Source organism: Chlorocebus sabaeus, chromosome 16 (genome assembly GCF_047675955.1).
Source record: "Chlorocebus sabaeus isolate Y175 chromosome 16, mChlSab1.0.hap1, whole genome shotgun sequence".
Classification (NCBI taxonomy): domain Eukaryota; kingdom Metazoa; phylum Chordata; class Mammalia; order Primates; family Cercopithecidae; genus Chlorocebus; species Chlorocebus sabaeus.
Genome location: NC_132919.1, coordinates 68,902,728 through 68,926,261, shown reverse-complemented (window position 1 = coordinate 68,926,261; position 23,534 = coordinate 68,902,728). Strand labels below are relative to the sequence as shown.

General features: G+C 48.3%; 3 protein-coding genes across 4 annotated transcripts; 2 read left to right on the top strand and 1 right to left on the bottom strand.

Annotated features, from left to right (window-relative positions):
* Positions 1-5,366, bottom strand: LOC103243383 (peptidyl-prolyl cis-trans isomerase A-like). Its single transcript, XM_008012572.3, has 2 exons — positions 5,105-5,366; positions 1-752 (listed from the first exon to the last, which is right to left on the bottom strand). Exons 1-2 carry the CDS (start codon positions 5,326-5,328, stop codon positions 212-214), a joined length of 765 nt encoding a protein of 254 aa, XP_008010763.1. The 5' UTR covers positions 5,329-5,366; the 3' UTR covers positions 1-211.
* An 18-nt stretch (positions 5,367-5,384) lies between these two features.
* Positions 5,385-15,519, top strand: PSME3 (proteasome activator subunit 3). Its single transcript, XM_008012575.3, has 11 exons — positions 5,385-5,662; positions 6,333-6,365; positions 6,488-6,550; positions 6,745-6,849; positions 9,930-9,978; positions 10,371-10,483; positions 11,013-11,081; positions 11,227-11,294; positions 11,394-11,448; positions 11,576-11,662; positions 13,782-15,519. Exons 1-11 carry the CDS (start codon positions 5,621-5,623, stop codon positions 13,860-13,862), a joined length of 765 nt encoding a protein of 254 aa, XP_008010766.1. The 5' UTR covers positions 5,385-5,620; the 3' UTR covers positions 13,863-15,519.
* A 507-nt stretch (positions 15,520-16,026) lies between these two features.
* On the top strand, positions 16,027-23,381 carry AOC2 (amine oxidase copper containing 2). 2 transcript variants are annotated; one of them, XM_008012567.3, is made up of 4 exons: positions 16,027-18,489; positions 21,448-21,652; positions 21,954-22,083; positions 22,434-23,381. In XM_008012567.3, exons 1-4 carry the CDS (start codon positions 16,902-16,904, stop codon positions 22,698-22,700), a joined length of 2,190 nt encoding a protein of 729 aa, XP_008010758.3. In that variant the 5' UTR covers positions 16,027-16,901; the 3' UTR covers positions 22,701-23,381. The 2 variants fall into 2 exon arrangements, with proteins under 2 accessions (XP_008010758.3, XP_008010757.3); XM_008012566.3 differs by having other exon boundaries at positions 21,448-21,733.
* The last annotated feature ends 153 nt before the right edge of the window (positions 23,382-23,534 follow it).

The window sequence follows — 23,534 nt, the reverse complement described above, 5'->3', positions numbered from 1 at the left end:
TTTTTTTGTTACTTAGTTTTTATTTCATAATCATAAACTTAACTCTGCAATCCAGCTAGGCATGGGAGAGAACAAGGAAAACATGGAACCCAAAGGGAACTGCAGCGAGAGCACAAAGATTCTAGGATACTGCGAGCAAATGGGGTGGAGGGGTGCTCTCCTGAGCTACAGAAGGAATGGTCTGGTGGTTAAGATAAAACACAAGTCAAACTTATTCGAGTTGTCCACAGTCAGCAATGGTGATCTTCTTGCTGGTCTTACCATTCCTGGACCCAAAGCGCTCCATGGCCTCCACAATATTCATGCCTTCTTTCACTTTGCCAAAGACCACATGCTTGCCATCCAACCACTCAGTCTTGGCAGTGCAGATGAAAAACTGGGAACCATTTGTGTTGGGTCCAGCATTTGCCATGGACAAGATGCCAGGACCTGTATGCTTTAGGATGAAGTTCTCATCTTCAAATTTCTCCCCATAGATGGACTTGCCACCAGTGCCATTATGGCGTGTGAAGTCACCACCCTGACACATAAACCCTGGAATAATTCTGTGAAAGCAGGAACCCTTATCACCAAATCCTTTCTCTCCAGTGCTCAGAGCACGAAAATTTTCTGCTGTCTTTGGAACCTTGTCTGCAAACAGCTCGAAGGAGACGCGGCCCAAGGGCTCACCGTCGACGGCAATGTCGAAGAACACGGTAGGGTTGACCATGGCTAGTAGTACAGGACTTTCCTCGGCGGCAGCATCGGCAAAGCTTTTCAATGAATTTTTACAAAATGAACACATCAATGTAACTAACACCCAACTCCCTCTCCCATGCCTCCTTCTAGTTGATGCCCACCCTAAGGGCAAACAATATCATCAATTCTGACACCCTAGATTGAGTTTTGACTGTTTTTTGAATTTCATGTAAATGGAATCATACATGACATACTCTTTTGTTTCTGTTTTCTTTTGCTTATCATGAGATTCACCCACCTTGTGTAGTTTTAGTTCATACATTCTCAATACTTTGTAGTATTCCATTGTGTGACTATATTAAAATACAGATATCTCTCTTGCTGTTAAGAGGCATCCGGGTAGTTTCCAGTTGGGTCTATTGTGAATAGTGTCGCTATGAACATTCTTGTTCATGTCTTTTGGTGAATATATTTATGCATTTCTCTTGGGTGGGTCCCTAGAATTGAGGTTTCTGGGATCTCTCTCTCTCTCTCCCTGTTTTTCCTAGGTATAGATATTCAGCTTGAGTAGATGCTACCATGTCTGTGGTTGATATATTAAAAAATTATTTTGAGCTGGCCTAGTGTGCACCTGTAATCCCAGCTCCTCAGGAGGCTGAGGCGGGAGGATCCCTTGAGCCCAAGAGTTCGAGACCACCTTGGGCAACACAGCAAGATCCTGTCTCAGTCAATCAATCAATCAATGATAAATTTTGGTGCTGAGTGAAGAATAGAATGTGATTGTTGGTAGGGGGTGGCAAGAGTGGAAATGGAGAGACCAGATAGGAGCCTATTGTAATAGTCCTAGCAAAGGATGACAGTGGCTTTGGCCAGGCTAACAAGAGATGGAGGAAAGCACACTCATACAGGATGCATTATACAGGGAAAGCTGACAGGACCTGCTGATGGATTGAATGTGGAAACATGAGGGAAAGAGAGGAATCAAGATTGACTGTTAGGTTTTTGGTTTGAACAACTGGGTGAACAATTATGTCAATTACTGAGATGGAGAAGAATAGGAAAATAACAGGTGTGTAGGAGAATCAAGAATTCTGGTTTGGCCATGTTAAGTTTGATATGCTCATTAGGTTTCCAAGTAGAAACATCAAATAGATGGTTGGAACTCAGTGAAGATGTCAGATGGGAGATACGAACCTGGGGCCCTCAAATCAGCATACAGATGATTTTTTTTTGTTTTTTTGAGACAGAGTTTCGCTCTTGTTGCCCAGGCTGGAGTGCATGGCGCGATCTTGGCTTACCACAACCTCCACCTTCCAGGTTCAAGTGATTCTCCTGCCTCAGCCTCCCGAGTAGCTGGGATTACAAGGCATGTGCCATCGTGCTGGCTAATTTTGTATTTTTAGTAGAAATGGGGTTTCTCCATGTTCAGCTAGTCTCGAACTCCCGACCTCAGGTGATCTGCCTGCCTTGGCCTCCCAAAGTGCTGAGATTACAGGCATTAGCCACTGTGCCCGGCCGCATACAGATGATACTTAAAGCTATGAACATGCATCGATCCTCTTAGGGAGAAAGTGTAAGTAGAGAATAAACAACATAAGTCTCCTGAAGCATGCCACCATTAAGAAGTGGAGCAGAGGAGGAAGAGCCAGCAAAGGAAATGGGGAATCACTGTTGAGGCTGGAGAAAGATCAGAACAGGTTGCTGTGTGTATTTTAAGAAGGGGAGTGGCTAAGATGTTGAGTACTACTGAGAGGTTCAAATAAGATGAGAGGTGACCACTGGTGCTGTCAACATGGAAGTCACTGGTAACCTAACAAAAATTGTATCATTGAGAAAGTGGGGTTGAGAAGTCTGATTAGAGTGGACTGGAGTAAATGGGGCATGAGGAAGTAGGGTAAGAGACAATAAATAATTCACAAGTCTTGCCAGGAAAGAGAGCACAGAAAGGGAGTAATAGCTACAGAGGAACCTGGATTCGGGGGGGAGTTTTCTCAAGATAGGGGATATTGGTCATGTCTGGAAATGACCCAGCAGAGGATAAATGTGATGTAGGAAAACGAGGGGCTAATCATGGGCACAGACATTGAGAAAGTGAAAGGGGATGGAATCCAAGGAACAAAAGGAAGAGATGGGAACAGGTATGTTTCCTTCAATGAAAGAGGAAAGGCAGAAAGTATTTTGCAGATTGGCAGATTTGGTGGTGAGATGATGAGGAAGTTCTCATTTGCTTCTGTTTTCTCAATAAAGAATGAGCCCAGATCTAAGCTGGAGGTGGGAGAGAAGGAATACTGGAGGTTCAGGGAGATGAGAAAGTATGACAGTCATTGGGAGGGGGAGAGCAAACTCGTCAGGAGCATGTAGTAGGAACTCAGGCAGTGTTGTGCACTCATATGAGATTTCGGGACATGAATTTAAAATTAGACCAGTCATCAGTGATCACATGTGACTTGTAAGCACCCAGAAATGAATAGTTATTGTTAAATGTAGTGGTACCCTCCAGTTGTTCACTGAATAAACAAATGAATGGAGTATTATATAAAACACTTGGATGGGGAGGAGGAAGGGAAATAAAGAGAATGTGTATCTGTCTTATAACCTACTTGAAGGAGACAAAACATAATTATTTGAGAACAAAGCATATTTTAACAGACACAAACATATTAAGTTTTCCAGTTGATGTTATAAATTCTGAAAGAAATACAGAATAGTGGCATACTTAAAATAGGATGGAGTTAATGTGGGAAATAATTCCTGAAGTTTCAAATCGGATCTCAACATTTCCCGGGGAAATATGTTAACAGAAAACAGAGGTAAAAGGGGGAAAACTGTTAGATGTTTATGAGCGAGATGGATAGTATGAGCTATGTTATATGTGGCCTTCTATAAGCTGAAAAGGACTTTGAGCTTGAAAGCAGGAATGAAAATAATTACTGTAATTTAAGGACTAACCTCTTCATGCTAAGCGTTAACAGATCAGTTACTTATCTGACAGTGGCTACTATTTATTTTCTATCTAAGCACTGTGCTAATTGTTTTACATATATTATTTCTAATATTCACATTATAATATTACATACTATTATTTATTACTAATTATTAAAATTCCATTTTACAGATGAGGGAATTGACTCAGCATTTCAATAATTTGCCCAAGATTCCAGTTAGTAAGGAGCTGAGGTGGGATTTGAGGCACAGGTCTCTGATTCCAAAGGCCATAGTCAGTCTTCAGTGCTTTACTCCATTTAATTGTGTATTCCCCTCATTCTCCTAGCACTTAGTAGAGAGGCCAGTCTAGGATAAATGTTCAACAGCAAGAGCGACCCCAAAATATAAATCTGATGACCTCTTTTTGCACTTAATCTACATTGTTTACTAACAACCCTCCTCACCCCCAGCTCACCAGTCTTTGTCTTCAAGACAGTCTCTTTCTTTCCTTCCCTAGAGCATTTGCTGCACTTATATCTCTCAAGGCTCTTCTCACTCTTTCCATGCTAACCCCTTTATGTCCTTTAGATCGCAGCTTGTCACTTGTTCAGAGGCCTTCCTTGGCCATTCGATCTAAAATAGATCTCTGGTATTTTCTATATCATCCACTTGTTTCCTAATATTTATCAAATTTTGCAGTTACTTTGTCAGTTTACTTTCTGGTGTTTTTTCAATATTATGCCCCATGGGACCAGCAACCTTGAATCTTGTTTGCCTTTGATTTCCCAGAGCAGTGCTGTTCAATACAGAAGCCAGCAGCCACATGTGGCTACTGAGCACTGTACTGTAAATGTGTTGTTTTCTTATTGAGATGTGCAGTTAAGTGTAAAATATGCACTGGATTTTGAAGACTTGGTATGAGAAAAGAATGCATAAGATCTCGATTTTTTAATGTTGATTACATGTTGAAGGACTTGGATAAATTGGGTTAAATATATGACTAAAATTTTCACTTGTTTCTTTTACTTTTTAATTGTGGCTACTAGAAGATTTCAACCTACAAATGTAACTCACATATTTCTAGAATCTGAGACAGTGCCCTGGCCCATTTTATTGAATGAAATATCCAATGTCGAGAGAGAGCTCGAATGAATGGGTGTATGAAGAGGTATAGTCTCAAGCTTCCATTAGGCAAATAGATACAGCACTGCCATAGAAGTTAGGAGATCTGGGTCCTGGCTCAGGATGTACTGGAAACGCCTTGGACAAGTCTTGCCCTACTCTGGGCATCAATTTGCCCATTAGGTAGTTGATCTTTGAGGTCCGGAAGCTTACGACAGTCAGTTGGCAGGGAAATGTACCAGGAAAGCTTGGTACAACCGCACTTGTCTTTTTCGCTCTAGCCTAAACACTTGAGCCTCGGCAAACGGGCAGAGGCAGCGGGAATCAGGGACTACACCCCCGAACCCAGTACCCGGGTCCCCGACTTCCCCGAGCCTACGTCACTGGGGCGCGACGGCGCTGTCCCCGGGACTGCAGCGACTGAAGTCCCTTCGGTGAAGGCGAGTTCCGGGCCAACAGAGAGGGTCGCACCGTTTCCGAGTCTTTCGGAGGCTCAGTTCTCAGCGCACCATTCCCCACAGCTCTCCTTTTTACTTCACCCCTACCCAACACTTTACCCCGGCAGCATGAACCCCGCCGGGAGCATCCAAACCCGAGTTTCATCGCGGCTGCGCAGCGCACGTGCACAGCCTCGCAGGAGTCTCGGCGATTGGCTGTGACGCAGTTTCCGGCGTGAGCGGCGAAAGCCGGGAGGGCGAGCGAGAGAGCGACCAGGCAGCAGGCTGCCGGCGGGCGGGCGGACGGCACGGAGGGAGGGAGCAAGCGAGCAGTGAGTGAGCCAGCGAGGGCGGCCGGGTCCCGAAGTCAGCCGAGATTTCTCAGGTCCCTCTGGCCCCCTCCCTGGAGTCCACAGCGCCTCCGGTGTCCAGCGGATCGGACACGGCCCGGCCCGGCCATGGCCTCGTTGCTGAAGGTGGATCAGGAAGTGAAGCTCAAGGTAGCGGCACCGGTCCGGCCTTTTTGCCCCTCGCTTTGATCCCCCAGCAGTCTGACTGGCTTCCTACTCCCCATGGCGTCTTTGTCTCCCTGGGGATACCAGCTCTGAGCTTCCGCTCGACTCAGCCCAGCCCCCAACTCCCGGGGTCGGCTTCGCGGGAGAGGAAAATATAGGATGGCTTTCTGTACCGCGTCTGATGATGGAGAGTCCCGGGGACACCTCCGCGGACACGTGTTGGACTCAGGGCTTTAGGCCAGTGACAGCTGGAAATCCCCCAGCCCAACAACGTCCCTGGACACTGCCCCTGCCCTTGGTGGCTGGCCTGCTTGGTATCATAGGCCAGGTCTGGGTGGGGGTTGGCACGTTTGTGAGCTCACATCTTTCCTAACTACCTGTCTTTTGTCTGCTTATCAAATTCAAACAGCTTCAGACACAGGAGGGAGGGAGGGGAGAGGAGAGAGGAGACAGGCAGGTGCTGCCCTCAAAGCCCTGCTTTCTTCTCCTGAGATGGAAAAATGGATCCTCAAAAAAATAAAGTATTTGCAGTCTGGGGGCCTCTCAGCTTCTTATTACAGTTACAAGGTGAGGGAAAGACAGTTGGATTTGGGATTCTCTATCCTGCTCTTACCTCTGTCCCCAGGTACTGAATTGCTCTCTTTGTTAATTTTAGGTTGATTCTTTCAGGGAACGCATCACAAGTGAGGTGAGTGAAATAAATAGAAAGATGAGTGTTGGTTGAGAGTTTCCCAAAGAGGAGATATCTGTAGAGAGAGAGAGAGACCTTCCCACAGATACTAATTCAGCTGTATTTTCCCTCCTCCTTAGGCAGAAGACTTGGTGGCAAATTTTTTCCCAAAGAAGTTGTTAGAACTTGATAGTTTTCTGAAGGTGAGAGACCCTTTTCTTTCCTCAAATTCGCCTATTTTTTTGGCCCTGGTATTACTGTCAACTGGAACAAATTGTGTGTTGATTCTTCTTTTTATTTTTTTTAAACTGTAAAAGCGCTTTCATTTCTTGCTCTTCGATCAAATACTTCTTTGTTCAGCTTGAAAAGATTAATGTTTTGGGTGGGTGTCTTTCAGGAACCAATCTTAAACATCCATGACCTAACTCAGATCCACTCTGACATGAATCTCCCAGTCCCTGACCCCATTCTTCTCACCAATAGCCATGATGGACTGGATGGTGTAAGTGTCCTATATTTATCTTTGTGTTCTTGAGCAGTAGGTCCTCTGTCCTCTGTTTCCTTGTCAGTTTAAGATGTACAGAGGCAACAGTGGGATTTGGATCTGGGAACTAGGACTGTTACAGACATGATGACTCTAGTATAGTTGTTTTATTTCTTATTTATTTATTTATTTTTGAGAAAGGGCGTCACTTTTTTTTGCCCAAGCTGGAGTGTAGTGGCATGAGCACTGCTCACTGCAGCCTGGACCTCCCAAACTCAAGTGACCCTCCCCCCTCAGCCCGCCAAGTAGCTGATACTACAGGAGTGTGCCACCATGCCCAGCTGATTTTTGTATTTTTTGTAGAGACAGGGTTTCACCATGTTGCCGAGGCTGGTCTCAAACCACTGAGCTCAAGTAATCCACCTGCCTCAGCCTCCCAAAATGCTGGGATTACAGGTGTGAGTCACTGCACGAGGCCACCGGTATATTCCTTTTAGACCCTGAGTTTCATTTACGACGTGAAGTGAATGTGCTAATGCTACTCTCAGTGTTAGAGTGAGTTTCAAATAAAAGAGAACTAGCTTCGGCCAGGCGCGGTGGCTCACACCTGTAATCCCAGCACTTTGGGAGACTCAGGTGGTTGGATCACGAGGTCAGGAGATGGAGACCATCCTTGCTAACACGGTGAAACCCCATCTCTACTAAAAATACAAAAAATTAGCTGGGCGTGGTTGTGGGCGCCTGTAGTCCCAGCTACTCGGGAGGCTGAGGCAGGAGAGTGGCATGAACCCAGGAGGCGGAGCTTATAGTGAGCTGAGATAATAACACTGCACTCCAGCCTGGGCAACAGAGCGAGACTCTGTCGCAAAAAAAAAAAAAAAAAGAACTAACTTCATCAGGTTACCTGGTTTTTCCCATGGCTCTGAACAAGACTTGACTTAACTTTGTTTCTGTGTCTTGATAAGTGTTATGGGGGCCGGGCGCGGTGGCTCAAGCCTGTAATCCCAGCACTTTGGGAGGCCGAGACGGGTGGATCACGAGGTCAGGAGATCGAGACCATCCTGGCTAACACGGTGAAACCCCGTCTCTACTAAAAAATACAAAAAACTAACCGGGCGAGGTGGTGGGCGCCTGTAGTCCCAGCTACTCGGGAGGCTGAGGCAGGAGAATGGCGTGAACCCGGGAGGCGGAGCTTGCAGTGAGCTGAGATCCGACCACTGCACTGCACTCCAGCCTGGGTGACAGAGCGAGACTCTGCCTCAAAAAAAAAAAAAAAAAAAAAAAAAAAAGTGTTATGGGATATGAAGTTCTTGCTGTGTAACTGCAATCGCTGTTTTGCTGTACATCTTTAACAGCTAGTCCTTATCAGTCATGTGTCCACGTGCTACTATAACACTGATGATACTGAATTGTTGTCTGTAGTACCGCCTCATTGACAGAACTTGTACGTCTGGAAGGCAGGAACAGCCTTTGTTTTTTTTTGTTTTTTTTTTTTTTTGAGATAGTCTCACTCTGTTTCCTAGGCTGGGGTGCAGTGGCGCGATCTCAGCTTCCTGCAACCTCCCCCGCCCGGGTTCATGTGATTCTCCCACCTCAGCCTCCATGTAGCTGAGATTACAGGTGCGCGCCACCTAGCCCAGCCAATTTTTTTATTTTTAGTGGAGACGGTTTCACCATGTTGTCCAGACTGATCTCGAACTCCTGACCTCAGGTGATCCACCCGCCTCAGCCTCCCAAAGTGCTGGGATTACAGGCGTGAGCCACCGTAGTCGGTCGGCAGGAACTATCTTAATCTTTGTATTCCCAGTACCTAGTGTTGATCCTGGTCCATAGCAATTGCTGAATGCATGGTTGTTGACTGAATAATGTGTTCCTTTGTGGAACCAGCAGATTTGTATGTATTCCCTTAATTATCTTCCCTGCTTTGATAGGTTCTTTTTTCCTATTCCTTATAATACTTAATGTGTTGTATTTCTGGAAAGATTGATCTTCCCAACTACAGCATAATTTGCTTTGTGGCAAGAACCTTTTCTTTCTTTTTCTGAGGGGGGACAGAGTCTCACTCTGTCACCCAGGTTGGAGTGCAGTGGCACAATCTCAGGTCACTGCAACCTCAAACTCCTCGACTCAAGCAATCCTCCTACCTCAGCCTCCCAGGTAGCTGGGACTACAGGCACATGTGCCATCACGTCCAGCTAGTTTTTGTATTTTTTTGTGGGGACAGGGTTTCCCTGTGTTGCCCAGTCTGGTCTCGAGCTCCTGGCTCAAACGATCTACGTGCCTTGGCCTCCCAAAGTGCTGGGATTACAGGCGTGAGCCACCGTGCCTCGCCTCCAAGAACCTTTTCTCGCTCTGTCGCCCAGGCTGGAGCGCAGTAGCCGGATCTCAGCTCACTGCAAGCTCCGCCTCCTGGGTTTACGCCATTCTCCTGCCTCAGCCTCCCGGGTAGCTGGGACTACAGGCGCCCGCCACCTGACCCGGCTAGTTTTTTGTATTTTGTAGTAGAGACGGGGTTTCACCGCGTTAGCCAGGATGGTCACGATCTCCTGACCTCGTGATCCGCCCATCTTGGCCTCCCGAAGTGCTGGGATTACAGGCTTGAGCCACGGCGCCCAGCCCCAAGAACCTTTTCTTTTTTTTTTTTTTTTTTTTTTTTGAGACGGAGTCTTGCTCTGTCGCCCGGGCTGGAGTGCAGTGGCCGGATCTCAGCTCACTGCAAGCTCCGCCTCCCGGGTTTAGGCCATTCTCCTGCCTCAGCCTCCCGAGTAGCGGGGACTACAGGCGCCCGCCACCTCGCCCGGCTAGTTTTTTGTGTTTTTAGTAGAGACGGGGTTTCACCGTGTTAGCCAGGATGGTCTCGATCTCCTGACCTCGTGATCCGCCCGTCTCGGCCTCCCAAAATGCTGGGATTACAGGCTTGAGCCACCACGCCCGGCCAGAACCTTTTCTTAAAGCTTTATGTGTACTTAGGAAATTGTGCAGAAATTAATAACACAAGCTATGAGGCTGAGGAAGGGATTAAACTTGCTTGAAGGGTATCTTGTGATGGACATGTGGGTGTCAAAAGAAGGCTCATCCCTGCCTCTTTGTATCCTTAGCCCACTTATAAGAAGCGAAGGTTGGATGAGTGTGAAGAAGCCTTCCAAGGTAAGAGGCACCCTTACCTTACCTCTCCTCACCCCACCCCTGACTTGCAACCCTGAGAAGCAGGTGGATCTAGTTCTCCTGACCAGGAGGCAAGATCTGATCTTACTTCCCAGAGGTAGCATTCCCAGCTCCTCCAAACATGCTTGTTATTTAGTGCTCTAAACCTGGTTTTCCAATAAACAGAGGGTTTAAGACTTTTGTCATGTTTCAGATGTTCATCTGTTGTTCTTTTGTTCCATACATTCTCGTTGATTCTAATAATGGTGTCTTGGTAGGATTGTGACAAAGGCAGAGGTCATAGCATCTGATAGGTATAGGGAAAATGAGAGAGAGACAGGGGATGCTGTGTCCTTCCCTCTTCCCTGATCATTTGACCTTCATATCTCTGCCAGGAACCAAGGTGTTTGTGATGCCCAATGGGATGCTGAAAAGCAACCAGCAGCTGGTGGACATTATTGAGAAAGTGAAACCTGAGATCCGGCTGTTGATTGAGAAATGTAACACGGTGAGGCACAGGCTAGTGACCTATGGGCCGGCCCCAAGTACCCCACCTGAAGTGCAAGAAACAGTGGATGTACGGGTGGTATGGGAATTGGCAGACTAGATTTTTTTGTGTTTTTTTTTTTTTTGAGATGGGGTCTTGCTCCGTCACCCAGGTTGGAGTGCAGTGGCGCCATCTCGGCTCACTGCAACCCCTGCCTCCTGGGTTCAAGCGATTCTCCTGCCTCAGCCTCCTGAGTAGCTGGGATTACAGGTGCCTGCTAACACACCCAGCTACTTGTTGTGTTTTTAGTAGAGATAGGGTTTCACCATTTTGGCCATGGCTAGCCAGGCTGGTCTTGAACTCCTGACCTCAGGTGATCCACTCGCTTCAGGCTCCCAAATTGCTGGGATTACCGGTGTGAGCCACTGTGCCTGGCCAGACTAGGTATTTTGGCTTCTGTGTTCCTGGCATCTGGCCCCAGCCGTCTGAATTGTGTACTTAATGGCTTCAGCCTTCAGGCAAAGGTCCTCATATATGTTTTGACCTCCAGGTCAAAATGTGGGTACAGCTCCTGATTCCCAGGATAGAAGATGGAAACAACTTTGGGGTGTCCATTCAGGTAATGTACTTGAATTACAAACTGGGAAGAGCGGCTTGGGAGATACTCTCATCTCCCCTGTGTTAGCTTTTTTTCCTTTCTCCTTGGGGCTGCTGTGGATGTCATGGAAGTGGCTTTTGATGCACCTGTTGTTTGTTTGTTTTAGGAGGAAACAGTTGCAGAGCTAAGAACTGTTGAGAGTGAAGCTGCATCTTATCTGGACCAGATTTCTAGGTAGGGCTGCTTGGGCTTGGCCGAGGCATTGGGGGCTGATGAGGTGGTGGGCACCATCAAGGGTCTCCTGCAGCTTCCTCCTCTTCTCTCTCCTTTCAGATATTATATTACAAGAGCCAAATTGGTTTCTAAAATAGCTAAATATCCCCATGTGGTAAGTAAGTGGTTTGTGGCCTGAGGGTGGAGGTGGCAGGATAGTGAACAGTGACTGTTACTGGGAAGGAGCTATCTGGGAACAGTTGGGCCTTGGGGACTAGCTTTTTCCTCTACCCTCCTTGCAGGAGGACTATCGCCGCACCGTGACAGAGATTGATGAGAAAGAATATATCAGCCTTCGGCTCATCATATCAGAGCTGAGGAATCAATATGTGAGTAACCTCAGTCCTTGTCCATAGTTGCTGTGGCTTCACTTAGTTCTGTTGAGAGTATTCTTGAAATTCTCTGAAGGGCTGAGATGAGGGTCTGAGGTAAAATTAGTAGACCAAATTCTGTTCATCAACTGAGTGTTGAGAACCATGAAGTCCTCTAGCGGGGTGTCTCTCTTCTTTCTACCTGAGAGGCGGGGTGTGCAGTACAGTATGGTTAAGATATCGGTGTTAGAGTCAGACAGACTTAGGTTTGCAGCCAGGCTCTACCTGTATTGTGTGATCTCGAGCAAATTGTTTAAGCTCAAACTTCAATTTCTTCTTTAAAATGGGACTGGGCTGGGTGCAGTCGCTCATGCCTGTAATCCCAGCACTTCGGGAGGCCAAGCCAGGTGGATTACCTGAGGTCAGGAGTTTGAGACCAGCCTGACCAACATGGTGAAACCTTGTCTCTACTAAAAATACAAAATTAGCTGGGCGTGGTGGCATATGGCTGTAATCCCAGCTACTTGGGAGGCTGAGGCAGGAGAATCACTTGAACCCGGGAAGTGGAGTTTACGGTGAGCCAAGAGCGTGCCATTGCACTCCAGCCTGGGCAACAAGAGTGAAACTCCGTCTCAGAAAAAATAAAAATAAAAATAGGCCCGGTGTGGTGGCTCACGCCTGTAATATCAGCACTTTGGGAGGCCGAGGCGGACATATCACTTGAGGTCAGGAGTTTGAGACCAGCCTGACCAACATGGAAAAACCCTGTCTTTATTAAAAATACAAAAAAAAATTGGCCGGGCATGGTGGCACATGCCTTTAATCCTAGCTACTTGGGATGCTGAGGCAGGAGAATTGCTTGAACCCGGGAGGCGGAGGTTGCAGTGAGCCGAGATTGTGCCCCTGGACTCCAGCCTGGGCAATAAGAGCGAAACTCAGCCTCAAATAAAAATAAAAATTAAAAAAATAAAATGGGACTGAAGAGGCCGGGTGTGGTGGATCACACCTGTAATGCCAGTACTGTGGGAGGCTGAGGCAGAGAGATCACATGAGGTCAGGAGTTTGAGACCAGCCTGGCCAACATGGTGAAACCCCATCTCTACTGAAAATACAAAAAATTAGCTGGTCATGGTTGGTGGACCCCTGTAATCCCACCTAATTGGGAGGCTGAGGCAGGAGAATCGCTTGAATCCAAGAGGCGGAGGTTGCAATAAGCCAAGATTGTGCCACTGCACTCCAACCTGGGCAACAGGAGCGAAACTCCGTCTCAAAAAAAAAAAAAAAAAGAAAAGAACTGAAGAGTACCTACTCACAAAATTCATTCAATCTTAAAATAAGTGAGATAACACATTGAAGAACCTGGTACAATTCTTACTATGTTAAGTGCACAATACCTGTTAGTTGCTACTAGACACTTGGAGCCTTGGAAATACCCATTTACACCCAGTTGAAGTATAAGAGAGGTGGTGCTGCCACCCTGAATGCAGGCTCAAGTGAGATTAAAATTACAGTAAATTGGCCGGGAACGGTAGCTCACATCTGTAATCCCAGCACTTTGGGAGGCTGAGGTGGGCATTTCACGAGGTCAGGAGATCGAGACCATCCTGGCTAACACGGTGAAACCCCGTCTCTACTAAAAATACAAAAAATTAGCTGGGCGTGGTGGCGGGCGCCTATAGTCCCAGCTACTTGGGAGGCTGAGTCAGGAGAATGGAGTGAACCTGGGAGGCAAAACTTGAAGTGAACCGAGATCGTGCTGCTGCACTCCAGCCTGGGTGACAGAGCAAGACTCTGTCTCAAAAAAAAAAAAAAAAAAAAAAAAAATTACAATAAGTCCTCACCTAATGTTGTCCATAGATTTTTACAAACTGTGACTTTAAAAATGATGTATATCAAAACCAAGTTTTTTTAATTAACATTGTAACAAAATGATGTTATTTAAATCCAGGTTATTTGAGGACCTTCTGTACTTGATTTGCTCATCTGCTTAAAGTCGCAGTTACTAAGAACCTATTGATGACATTAAGGGCTTACTGTATGCAGATGATTGCTTGGGGATTTGTAGAGGGGTCTGTCACTTTCTTGGTGAGGTAAGGGTTGTACAGATATGTGATTTCCCTGATCCTTCTTCTCCCAGGTCACTCTACATGACATGATCCTGAAAAATATCGAGAAGATCAAACGGCCCCGGAGCAGCAATGCAGAGACTCTGTACTGAGGCCAGGGCCAGGGCCAGGGGACTCTGTGAGTCTGGCTCAAGACCGACATTGCCTTGGTTTGTTACATGACTATCGTGATGGGGAAACTGGCTGGAAATAGTAATCACACCTCTCTGTTTTTAGTTAGAGTCTAATGAAACTCTCATCTAGTTCTGTGATGTGTTTACCTCTTTTTTCAGGCCTCAGGAACTCTTCTATTTCCTTCCCTAATACCCCACACCCAACCTGTCGTAATTTCTGGAAAACTCCAGGTTTGTGTGTGCAGGATGTTGGCACAAAAATACTTGTGTTTTCACTCTCCTCCTCTCTCCCTCCTGTGTCTTGCGCTGTATGTTTTCTTCCTTTTGATAATTAGTTGGTTAAAAGCTGAAGGGAACCGGAAGGAAAGTGCTAGGTGTTTTTTAGGAACTAGGGTGGTGGGGGGATGAACTTCTCTTCCTCACATGAGGTTACTGTTTCTTTCCTCTGTGGGGCATTGGATCCTTCCACAGTTGCCCTGGTGATGACTTCGGGCTTTGCATCTGTGTACATCCCACCTTGAATCTTGATCATGACAAGAAACACGTTAGGCCTTCAGTCAATTCCCAAGCTCCTTCCGATGTTTTTATAATGGGCGTTTTCGCATGCACATATGTGTATGTACGTATACACCCATACAGACATGCACACACACACTCCTACTCCATTAGCTCCTCCCTCTCCACAATCCCTGTCATGTACCTTTCAGGAGGTGATGGTTGTCTTAGTTGTCATCTACCCAAACAAACGTCCTGGGCCCGTCCTCCCTCCTGATACTGTAGCCTCTTGGTACCTAGGGTGAGTTGGTGGAGAACAGAGAGATGAGAAGCAGAGGGCTTGGGGAAGGCCTGTTCCTCTCTGACTCAGCCCTTTTTGGCATTATTGCAAAAGCTTGACTCCTGGTTGCCTTTTCCCAGCCAGTTGTCAGTCGGGGTGAAGATGTCTGCAAGTATGAGGTCTGGACGCTGCTGCTCATGTTGGGCTTTCCTTTTGGGAAATATTTCTCTTATTTATAGTGTCGGGCTTCTGGGGAAAGCAATCATTGGTGTGTATGTGTATGTGCACGCACACACATACATATACACGTTTGTGTATGTGGAAATGCGCTGGGCAAGTCAAAGCTATAGAAGAGTTGCCTCCTGTCTCTCGAATCTTCCAGAGATATCACTTAACTGTTAACAGCTTTCGTGTTAATCCCCGTCAGCCCCCAGCTCTTTTATTCTACCACGGCTGGAGAGTTGATACCTGCAGTCAGCCTGCCAGTAACTCTTAGTGTCTGTTTCTGACTTATTCTTCCTGTCTCTGTCTTCCAACCCCCAATAATATTTCCACCTAGGATGCATCATTTGTACTCCCGATACTCTGTAGAGAAGGAGTCAGGATGCTGTCTTCCCACGAATAGTACTCAGTAACAAACCAACTGCATTTTAGTTGGGCAGTGCTCCCACCCACCCTCCAGATCCCTTCCAGCTAAAACCCTTCCCCCTTCCCTCCATGTGTTTCTCAGTTCCCCGTTCTGTTTGTTGGATTGTTCCACTGCCCCTCCTCCTCACCCTACCACCCTTGGATCGTAATGTAAAATTCTTTTACCATGTCAAGAAATTATTAAAAATACAGGTACTTTGACCTCTTTCTAAAGCCGCAGACCCTGGTGCAATGCTCTGGTGGCTAGGGACGTACTCATGCTTGCATGTGTGCACTCGGACACCCACCTCCATGGACACCTAGCCACCCTGTTGTGTGTCCTTATGCCAGTTGAGCTGAATCTTTTCCCCAGTATAGTGGAAAGACTGAGGCTTCTGCCTACTGAGCTAGGGTGGGTGCTTTATTTGTGTTCAGTCTGAATTACGGGAAAGTTAGCTCTTCCCAGACCTAAGCTGCCTTCTTTCCCTACTTTCAGAAGATCCTAGTTCCTTCTTCCTGAGTGATACCCGTGAGCTGCCAGTAGAGGCTGCTATCGCTCCATGTGTAAGGAATGACCTGGTTCAAGGCATGTCCTGCCCAATCATTTTCTTTACCTTATACTAATTCTCCCTGAATAATGTCTTCAGTTTCTTGAGGAGACTCATAGTTTTGGTTTTCAAATTACTTGGAGGGCTGCCTAGGAATCTATCTCCCTCTGAAATAAAAGTTTCCTCAACTTGCACCTTGCAAGTAGCCTTCTGATTTCCAATGATCCCCTCGTTGTCTCTGTAAAAAGAGTTTAAGGTCTTGAACAATGGAGGAGCAGCTGCTCTGTTCTGTTTCAGAGATGACTACCAAAAGCTAGTGGTTTGTGAGTGCCTCCCCTGTGCCAGGCTGTTAAGTACCTAATGTGCATGATCACATTTAATCTTTAGGAATCTGTAGGGTAGTTGTATCTATTTGTTACAGATGAGGACACTGAGACTCAGGATAAGTATTTCCACTAAGGTTACACAGCTGAGGGAACTGGGATTGGTGGACAAACCTGATTACTAAGCCCAGGCTCTCAGCCACTCCACTGGATGGAAAAGGCCTGACTACAAATCAAGGGCTTGGCATTAGGCAACAGGCAGAATTCAGTGCTTACTGCTGAACATGGCAGTGAATCCTGGAGTTGTTGGGATGCAGTTCCTGCCAGGAGGTAGGAAAATGGACAGCTCAGTGCTTGCATGCAGGCTGCAGAACTTAATTAGGCATCTGAGGTTTGTACTCTTCCTGAGACCCATTCCGGGTGGAAACTGGAGGTTAGCATCGTTAACCCAGATTCCCTTTCATCTGGTCTAAATGGTGAAAATCAGTAGTTGGTACTGACTGCTACCAGTGGGAGTTCAGGGGCAATGAAGAGGCTATGCATGTGGAAGCAGTGCCTTGGGCCAAACCACAGGACAGAAAATTGGAACAGAATTACATAAATCAAGGTCAGAAATTTCCTGCCCAACCCATGGGGTGGAGTTTTCTCCATTCCTATCCATCCTAGTGAATATAAACCCCGACTTGATGTCAGTAACTGGAAGGAGCGGCTGTTAGAACTCTGATTTCAGCTCTCAGCATCCACTATGCATCTCAAGATAGTCCTGGCGTTCCTGGCACTGTCCCTCATTACCATCTTTGCCCTGGCCTATGTTTTGCTGACCAGCCCAGGTGGTTCCAGCCAGCCTCCCCACTGCCCCTCTGTATCCCATAGGGCCCAGCCCTGGCCACACCCTGGCCAGAGCCAGCTATTTGCAGACCTGAGCCGAGAGGAGCTGACAGCTGTGATGCGCTTTCTGACCCAGCGGCTGGGGCCCGGGCTAGTGGATGCAGCCCAGGCTCAGCCCTCGGACAACTGCATCTTCTCAGTGGAGCTGCAGCTGCCCCCCAAGGCTGCAGCCCTGGCCCACCTGGACAGGGGGAGCCCCCCACCTGCCCGAGAGGCACTGGCAATCGTCCTCTTTGGTGGACAACCCCAGCCCAATGTGAGTGAGCTGGTGGTGGGGCCGCTGCCTCACCCCTCCTACATGCGGGACGTGACTGTGGAGCGTCACGGCGGGCCCCTGCCCTATCACCGTCGCCCAGTGCTGAGAGCTGAGTTTACGCAGATGTGGAGGCATCTGAAAGAGGTGGAGCTACCCAAGGCACCCATCTTCCTGGCTTCCACCTTCAACTACAATGGCTCTACCTTGGCAGCTGTGCATGCCACCCCTCGGGGCTTGCGCTCGGGGGACCGAGCTACCTGGATGGCCCTCCACCATAACATCTCAGGTGTTGGTCTTTTCCTTCACCCCGTGGGGCTGGAGCTACTACTGGACCACAGGGCCCTGGACCCTGCCCACTGGACTGTCCAGCGGGTCTTCTACCTTGGGCACTACTATGCAGACTTGGGCCAGTTGGAACGGGAGTTTAAGTCTGGCCGGTTGGAAGTGGTTAGAGTTCCTCTACCTCCACCAAATGGAGCTTCATCCCTGAGGTCTCGGAACTCTCCAGGTCCTCTTCCGCCTCTTCAGTTCTCACCCCAGGGTTCCCAGTACAGTGTGCAGGGAAACTTGGTGGTATCCTCCCTCTGGTCATTTACCTTTGGCCATGGGGTGTTCAGCGGCCTGAGGATTTTTGATGTTCGGTTCCAGGGTGAGCGAGTAGCCTATGAAGTCAGTGTCCAGGAGTGTATGTCTATCTATGGTGCCGATTCACCCAAGACGATGCTGACTCGCTATTTGGATAGCAGCTTTGGACTTGGCCGTAACAGCCGAGGCTTGGTGCGGGGAGTGGACTGCCCCTATCAAGCCACGATGGTGGACATCCATATATTAGTGGGCAAAGGGGCAGTCCAGCTGCTTCCGGGGGCTGTGTGTATATTTGAGGAAGCCCAGGGACTGCCCCTCCGAAGGCACCACAATTACCTTGAAAATCATTTCTATGGTGGTTTGGCCAGCTCAGCCCTTGTGGTCAGGTCTGTGTCATCTGTGGGCAACTATGACTACATTTGGGACTTTGTGTTGTACCCAAACGGGGCACTTGAAGGGCGGGTCCATGCCACGGGTTATATCAACACAGCTTTCCTGAAAGGGGGAGAGGAGGGCCTCCTCTTTGGGAACCGTGTGGGGGAACGAGTGCTGGGAACGGTGCACACACATGCCTTCCACTTCAAGCTGGACCTGGACGTGGCAGGTGAGTGCTGAGGGATGAGGGCTTGGGGGTGGGGTCAGGTGGGGTGGAGGGAAGGGAAGGGAAGGGAATCTCCCAGGTCAAGCTCAGATAAGTGGCAAGAGCGGGGTGTTCCAGCACCACAGCTCTAGTGGCAACAGGACAGGGACTGTTTGAGCACATTCAGTGCAGTCAGTCTGGTACTGGGCTACTGGGTATCTGGCAAAAGGTGAAAAGGGTTCCCCCGCCTAGCCCCTCTGACTTCCTGCGATTGTGAAATCAGTTTAAATGTAATGGCTGGGCATGATTGCCTACTAGTTTAAATGTAATGGCTGGGCATGATTGCCTTAGCCTTAAGTGACACTGGGTGGGTGAACTGGCCCAATGGGGCTGGAGTTGGAACACTTTGCTTCTTCCTAATTCTGAGGGTCAGTGAGGGTGGGGAGGGCAGGGTCCTGAGCCGAGGTCAGAAGCAGTCTGTTCAGAGTCTTCAGGGTCGGGGTGGACCTGGGGCTTGGGAAGGGGAGGGTACCAAAGCTGGGGTTGCTCCCCATGATAGGGCCACTCCTTGTCAGGAGGGTCATCCCATTCCTGTCATCACTGTTGACTCATGGCAGGCACACAGTCAGCTTGCTGCAAGTATGGAAAGAGATTTCTCAAGCACAAAGAGCTCAAAGCACACAGAGGACTTGCTGTTCCTGACAGACTTTGTCAAGGACAGAAAGGAACTTACAGACTCACAGACTTTTAGATCCACAAAGAAAATTAGAAACTCACCAGACCCTCCCCATTTTAAGGGAAACTAAAGAGGGTGGCGGGAAATGGGACAGGAAATGACTGCCCAGGTATAATGCAACATAAACTAGTATTTCTTGTGAAATGTTTTCTTATCCTCAAGTCTAAAGACATGGCACGTGCATGCCTGCGTGTGTCTGTGTGCATGCCCTTGCGCTTGCGTTCGCAGTGGCGTGGAGGGTAGGGAAGACTAATAGCATGATTGAAATGATCATTTTTTAACTAGATTACTCTTTGACACACTTGGATTTTGACTTGTCTTCTGATTGGAAGTTTTTTTCAGCATCTTTGGCATTAAAGAGCCTTGTTTTGGGAAGTAACATTTATTGGACTCCTAGCATGTGCAGCATGGGCTGCTGCTGCTGTGGGCCAGAGAGGCTGTGTCAGGCACCAGCGCACAGGATGGCTGCAGAGGCACCAGCTTCAGTGCAGTCCCTCCTGTGCCAGGCGCCTTCATATAGGTCTCGTTGAAAGGAACTAACAGTCCAGACCTACAGAAAGTGTATGACCAAATGCTGAGTTAGGCGATGCAGGTTATGGATGCTGTAGAATTCCAAGGAGCTGCCAGACAAAGGTATGAATGTGCTTGCTTCTGAAAAAGACTGACAGTACTTCCCACCTTGCTGAGATCGAAAGTGAAGCCTCAGAGCTGGGAGGAGTATGCAGGGGACCATGGGAAGGGATTGGGTTTTCTTTTTTTGAGGCAGAGTCTCACTCTCACCCATGCTGGTGTGCAGTAGTGCAATCACAGGTTACTGCAGCCCCAACCTCCTGGTCTCAAGCAATCCTCCTGCCTCAGCCTCCTGAGTAGCTGGGATGACAGGCACACACTACCACACCCAGTTGTGGTTTTTTTTTGTTTTTTGTTTTGGAGACAGAGTTTCACTCTGTTGCCCAGGCTGGAGTGCAGTGGTGCAATCTCAGCCCATTGCAACCTCCATCTCCCAGGTTCAAGCGATTCTTGTGTCTCAGTTCAAGTGATTCTTGTGTCTTGGCCTCCAGAGTAGCGGGGATTACACGCGCACACCACCACACCTGGTTTTTTTTTTTTTTTTTTTCTTTTTAAGTAGAGATGGGGATTCACCATGTTGGCCGGGCTCGTCTTGAACTCCAGTCTCAAGTGAGCCACTCGCCTTGGCCTCCCAAAGTGCTGTGAGCTACCATGCCTGGCATTTGTTTGTTTGTTTAAGTTTTTTTAAATTTTTTTTTATTTTTTAAAGAGGCAGTGTTTCATTCTGTTACCCTAGCTGGTCTCCAGCACCTGGGCTCAAGGGATCTGCACCATCCTGCCACCAGCCTCCCAAGTTGCAAGCTGCCACACCTGGCTCCGGAGTCAGTTTTTCAACTTGCTTCTCCACGACAAGTATCATTATCATTATCCCTTTCATAGTTAAACGAATGTCATCAGTCAGCTGCGTGTGCTTTTCTGTTTATTGGGCACAGCCATAGAACAGCTTTAATTATGCCCAGTGTAGGGATTCAGAAAGTGAATCGGAGAAGCAGATTGGTCCAGGGACTGTTTGGTAGTCCAGTGCTAATAGAACTTTCTGCAGTGATAGAAATGTTCTGTGCTTGTGTTGTGGCTCTAAACAGTAGCCACTAGCCATGTATGGTAAGTGGGCACTTTAAATGTGGCTAGTGTGACTGAGGAACTGATTTTTTTTTTTTTTTTTGAGACAGGGTCTTGCTCTGTTGCCCAGGCTGGAGTGCTGTGGTGTGACCTCAGCTCACTGCAACCACAACCTCCTGGGCGCAAGCAGTCCTCCCACCCCAGCTTCCCAAGTAGCTGGGACCACAGGCATGTGCCACCATGCCTGGCTGATTTTTTTATTGTTTATAGAGTCAGGGTTTCACCACGTTGCACAGGCTGGTCTCAAACTCCTGGGCTCACGTGATCCACCCGCCTCAGCCTCCCAAAGTGCTGGGATTGCAACTGTGAGCCACCTCAGCTGGCCCTGAATTTTAATTTTCATAGCCACGTGTGGCTAGTGGTTACCCTATTGGACAAGGCAAGTTGGAAGAACACAGGAACTTGCGCTTGCCCAGACCTGGCTCCCAGCACGGTGTGCTCTGATGCTCTCTCTGCCTTTTGTCACGCCAGTGCAGTGGACATCATGTGGAAGACAGGGACCTGGCCCAGAGACCTTACCTGGTGTGGAACTCATCTCCCTTCCCTCCCCCTGGCAGGGCTGAAAAACTGGGTGGTAGCTGAAGACGTGGTGTTTAAACCTGTGGCCGCCCCCTGGAACCCGGAGCACTGGCTACAGCGCCCACAGCTGACTCGGCAGGTCCTGGGAAAGGAGGACCTGACAGCTTTTTCCTTGGGAAGCCCCTTACCCCGTTACCTCTACCTGGCTAGCAACCGGACTAATGCCTGGGGTCACCAGCGCGGGTACCGAATCCAGATCCACAGCCCCCTTGGCATACACATACCCCTGGAGAGTGACATGGAGAGGGCCCTCAGCTGGGGGAGGTGAGGAGGGCCCTGGCCTGGGTGGAAGGAAAGGACTGCCCCTCACCTACCCCAGCCCTTGGAGACAAACTCCCTGCCCATGGCTACCTGTACCTCCCCTCAAACCCAAGTTAGATACACGGTGGGAAATGGTCTCACACAGAATCGGATCTAAGTGACTTCTGGGCCAGGAAAGGCACCTGACATCTTCCAACACCACCTTCTTACGATTCCTGGTCAGATACCAGCTTGTGGTGACCCAGAGAAAGGACGAGGAATCACAGAGCAGTAGCATCTATCACCAGAATGACATCTGGACACCCACAGTTACCTTTGCTGACTTCATCAACAATGAAACCCTCTTAGGAGAGGTTGGTTGCCCTAGGGACATAGGAAAGGGACACCTGTGGGCATCGTGTCTTGGCTGCCCAGCCTCTGGCCAGAGGTTAGAGGGAATGGCTGATTTCCAGTTCACAGATTCAGAGGCCATGGAGTTTTCTGATGACCAACACAGGTCATCCCTCCTGGGGTGAGATTAGCTCTGGGACACTGGCTCCCCCTCTCCCCGCATAGCTGCTTACATAGATTGTGCCATGTGTTGTATGGGCATGAGGCTAGGCAAAGTGGAAGCCAGGCTGAGACTGCAGGCTGGGATTGTGGCTGAATGGTGGTTCTTTGGGTCTTGCTTCCATAGTCCTCCAGCTCCTCCCTCTTCCTGCAGGATCTGGTGGCTTGGGTCACAGCCAGCTTCCTGCACATTCCCCATGCCGAGGACGTCCCCAACACGGTGACTCTGGGGAACAGAGTTGGCTTCTTGCTCCGACCCTATAACTTCTTTGATGAGGACCCCTCCATCTTCTCCCCTGGCAGTGTCTACTTTGAGAAGGGCCAGGATGCTGGGCTCTGCAGCGTCAATCCTGTGGCCTGCCTCCCCGACCTGGCAGCCTGTGTCCCGGACTTACCCCCTTTCTCTTACCAAGGCTTCTAGTCCTGAGGGTGTGGCGAGGGGCATGGTTAGGCACATGTACCTTTCCCTGTTTCTACTTCTGTTCCCGGTGTTTTTCACACCTGCTCCCCAGATTCCCCACCCTTCAATGTTTCTCTCACATGAAAACCCTGTTAGTCCCTTTGGTTAATTCTTACTTCCTGTTCATCTCTAAAATGTTAAATTATAAAAATGATTTAAAAATATTCAAACAAAAATACCACAAATCCTACTACTCAGAAATAGGTGGTGTTCACATTACACCAGACATCTTTTTATGCATGTGCATTCAAAAGGAAGAGTAGATAGAATTTTGTAAAACAGATGTTATATGTAATTTATAATAAAAAGTATTAGAGGAATTTTACTTGAATTTATTATTTGACCTTTTAAGTAGCTAGAGTCCCCTGGAGCATACTAAGGACTCTGGCCAGGGAAATTGGCAGTGGGGGACAGAGGGCAAGGGAGATAGACCTGGCCAAGGAATGTTGTTTGGAAAGCTGAAGGGGCAGGGGTGGGGGTCTTTGAAAGGAGAACAATAGTTTGAAGTTACAGGAAAACATCTGGCCCTGACTAAGTGCAGGGTTGGGGAAGAAGCTGGGCTGAGGGGAAGAGAGGCTGCTCTGCACAGATCCTACTCCTTCCCGGCACTGTATTATCTTGAAATCTTCCTTCCCCTTCCCCCTAGCCCCAACTCTCCCCAACTCCAACCCTGACCCAGAAAGTAGTCTGATTTGGAGCCTGGAAGACAAAACCATGTAAGGTCTGTGGAAATCACAGCTGCTTAGACCCGCCTCCAACCCCAGCCACCCCGCCCCCTTGCCCCAGCCTTCCTGT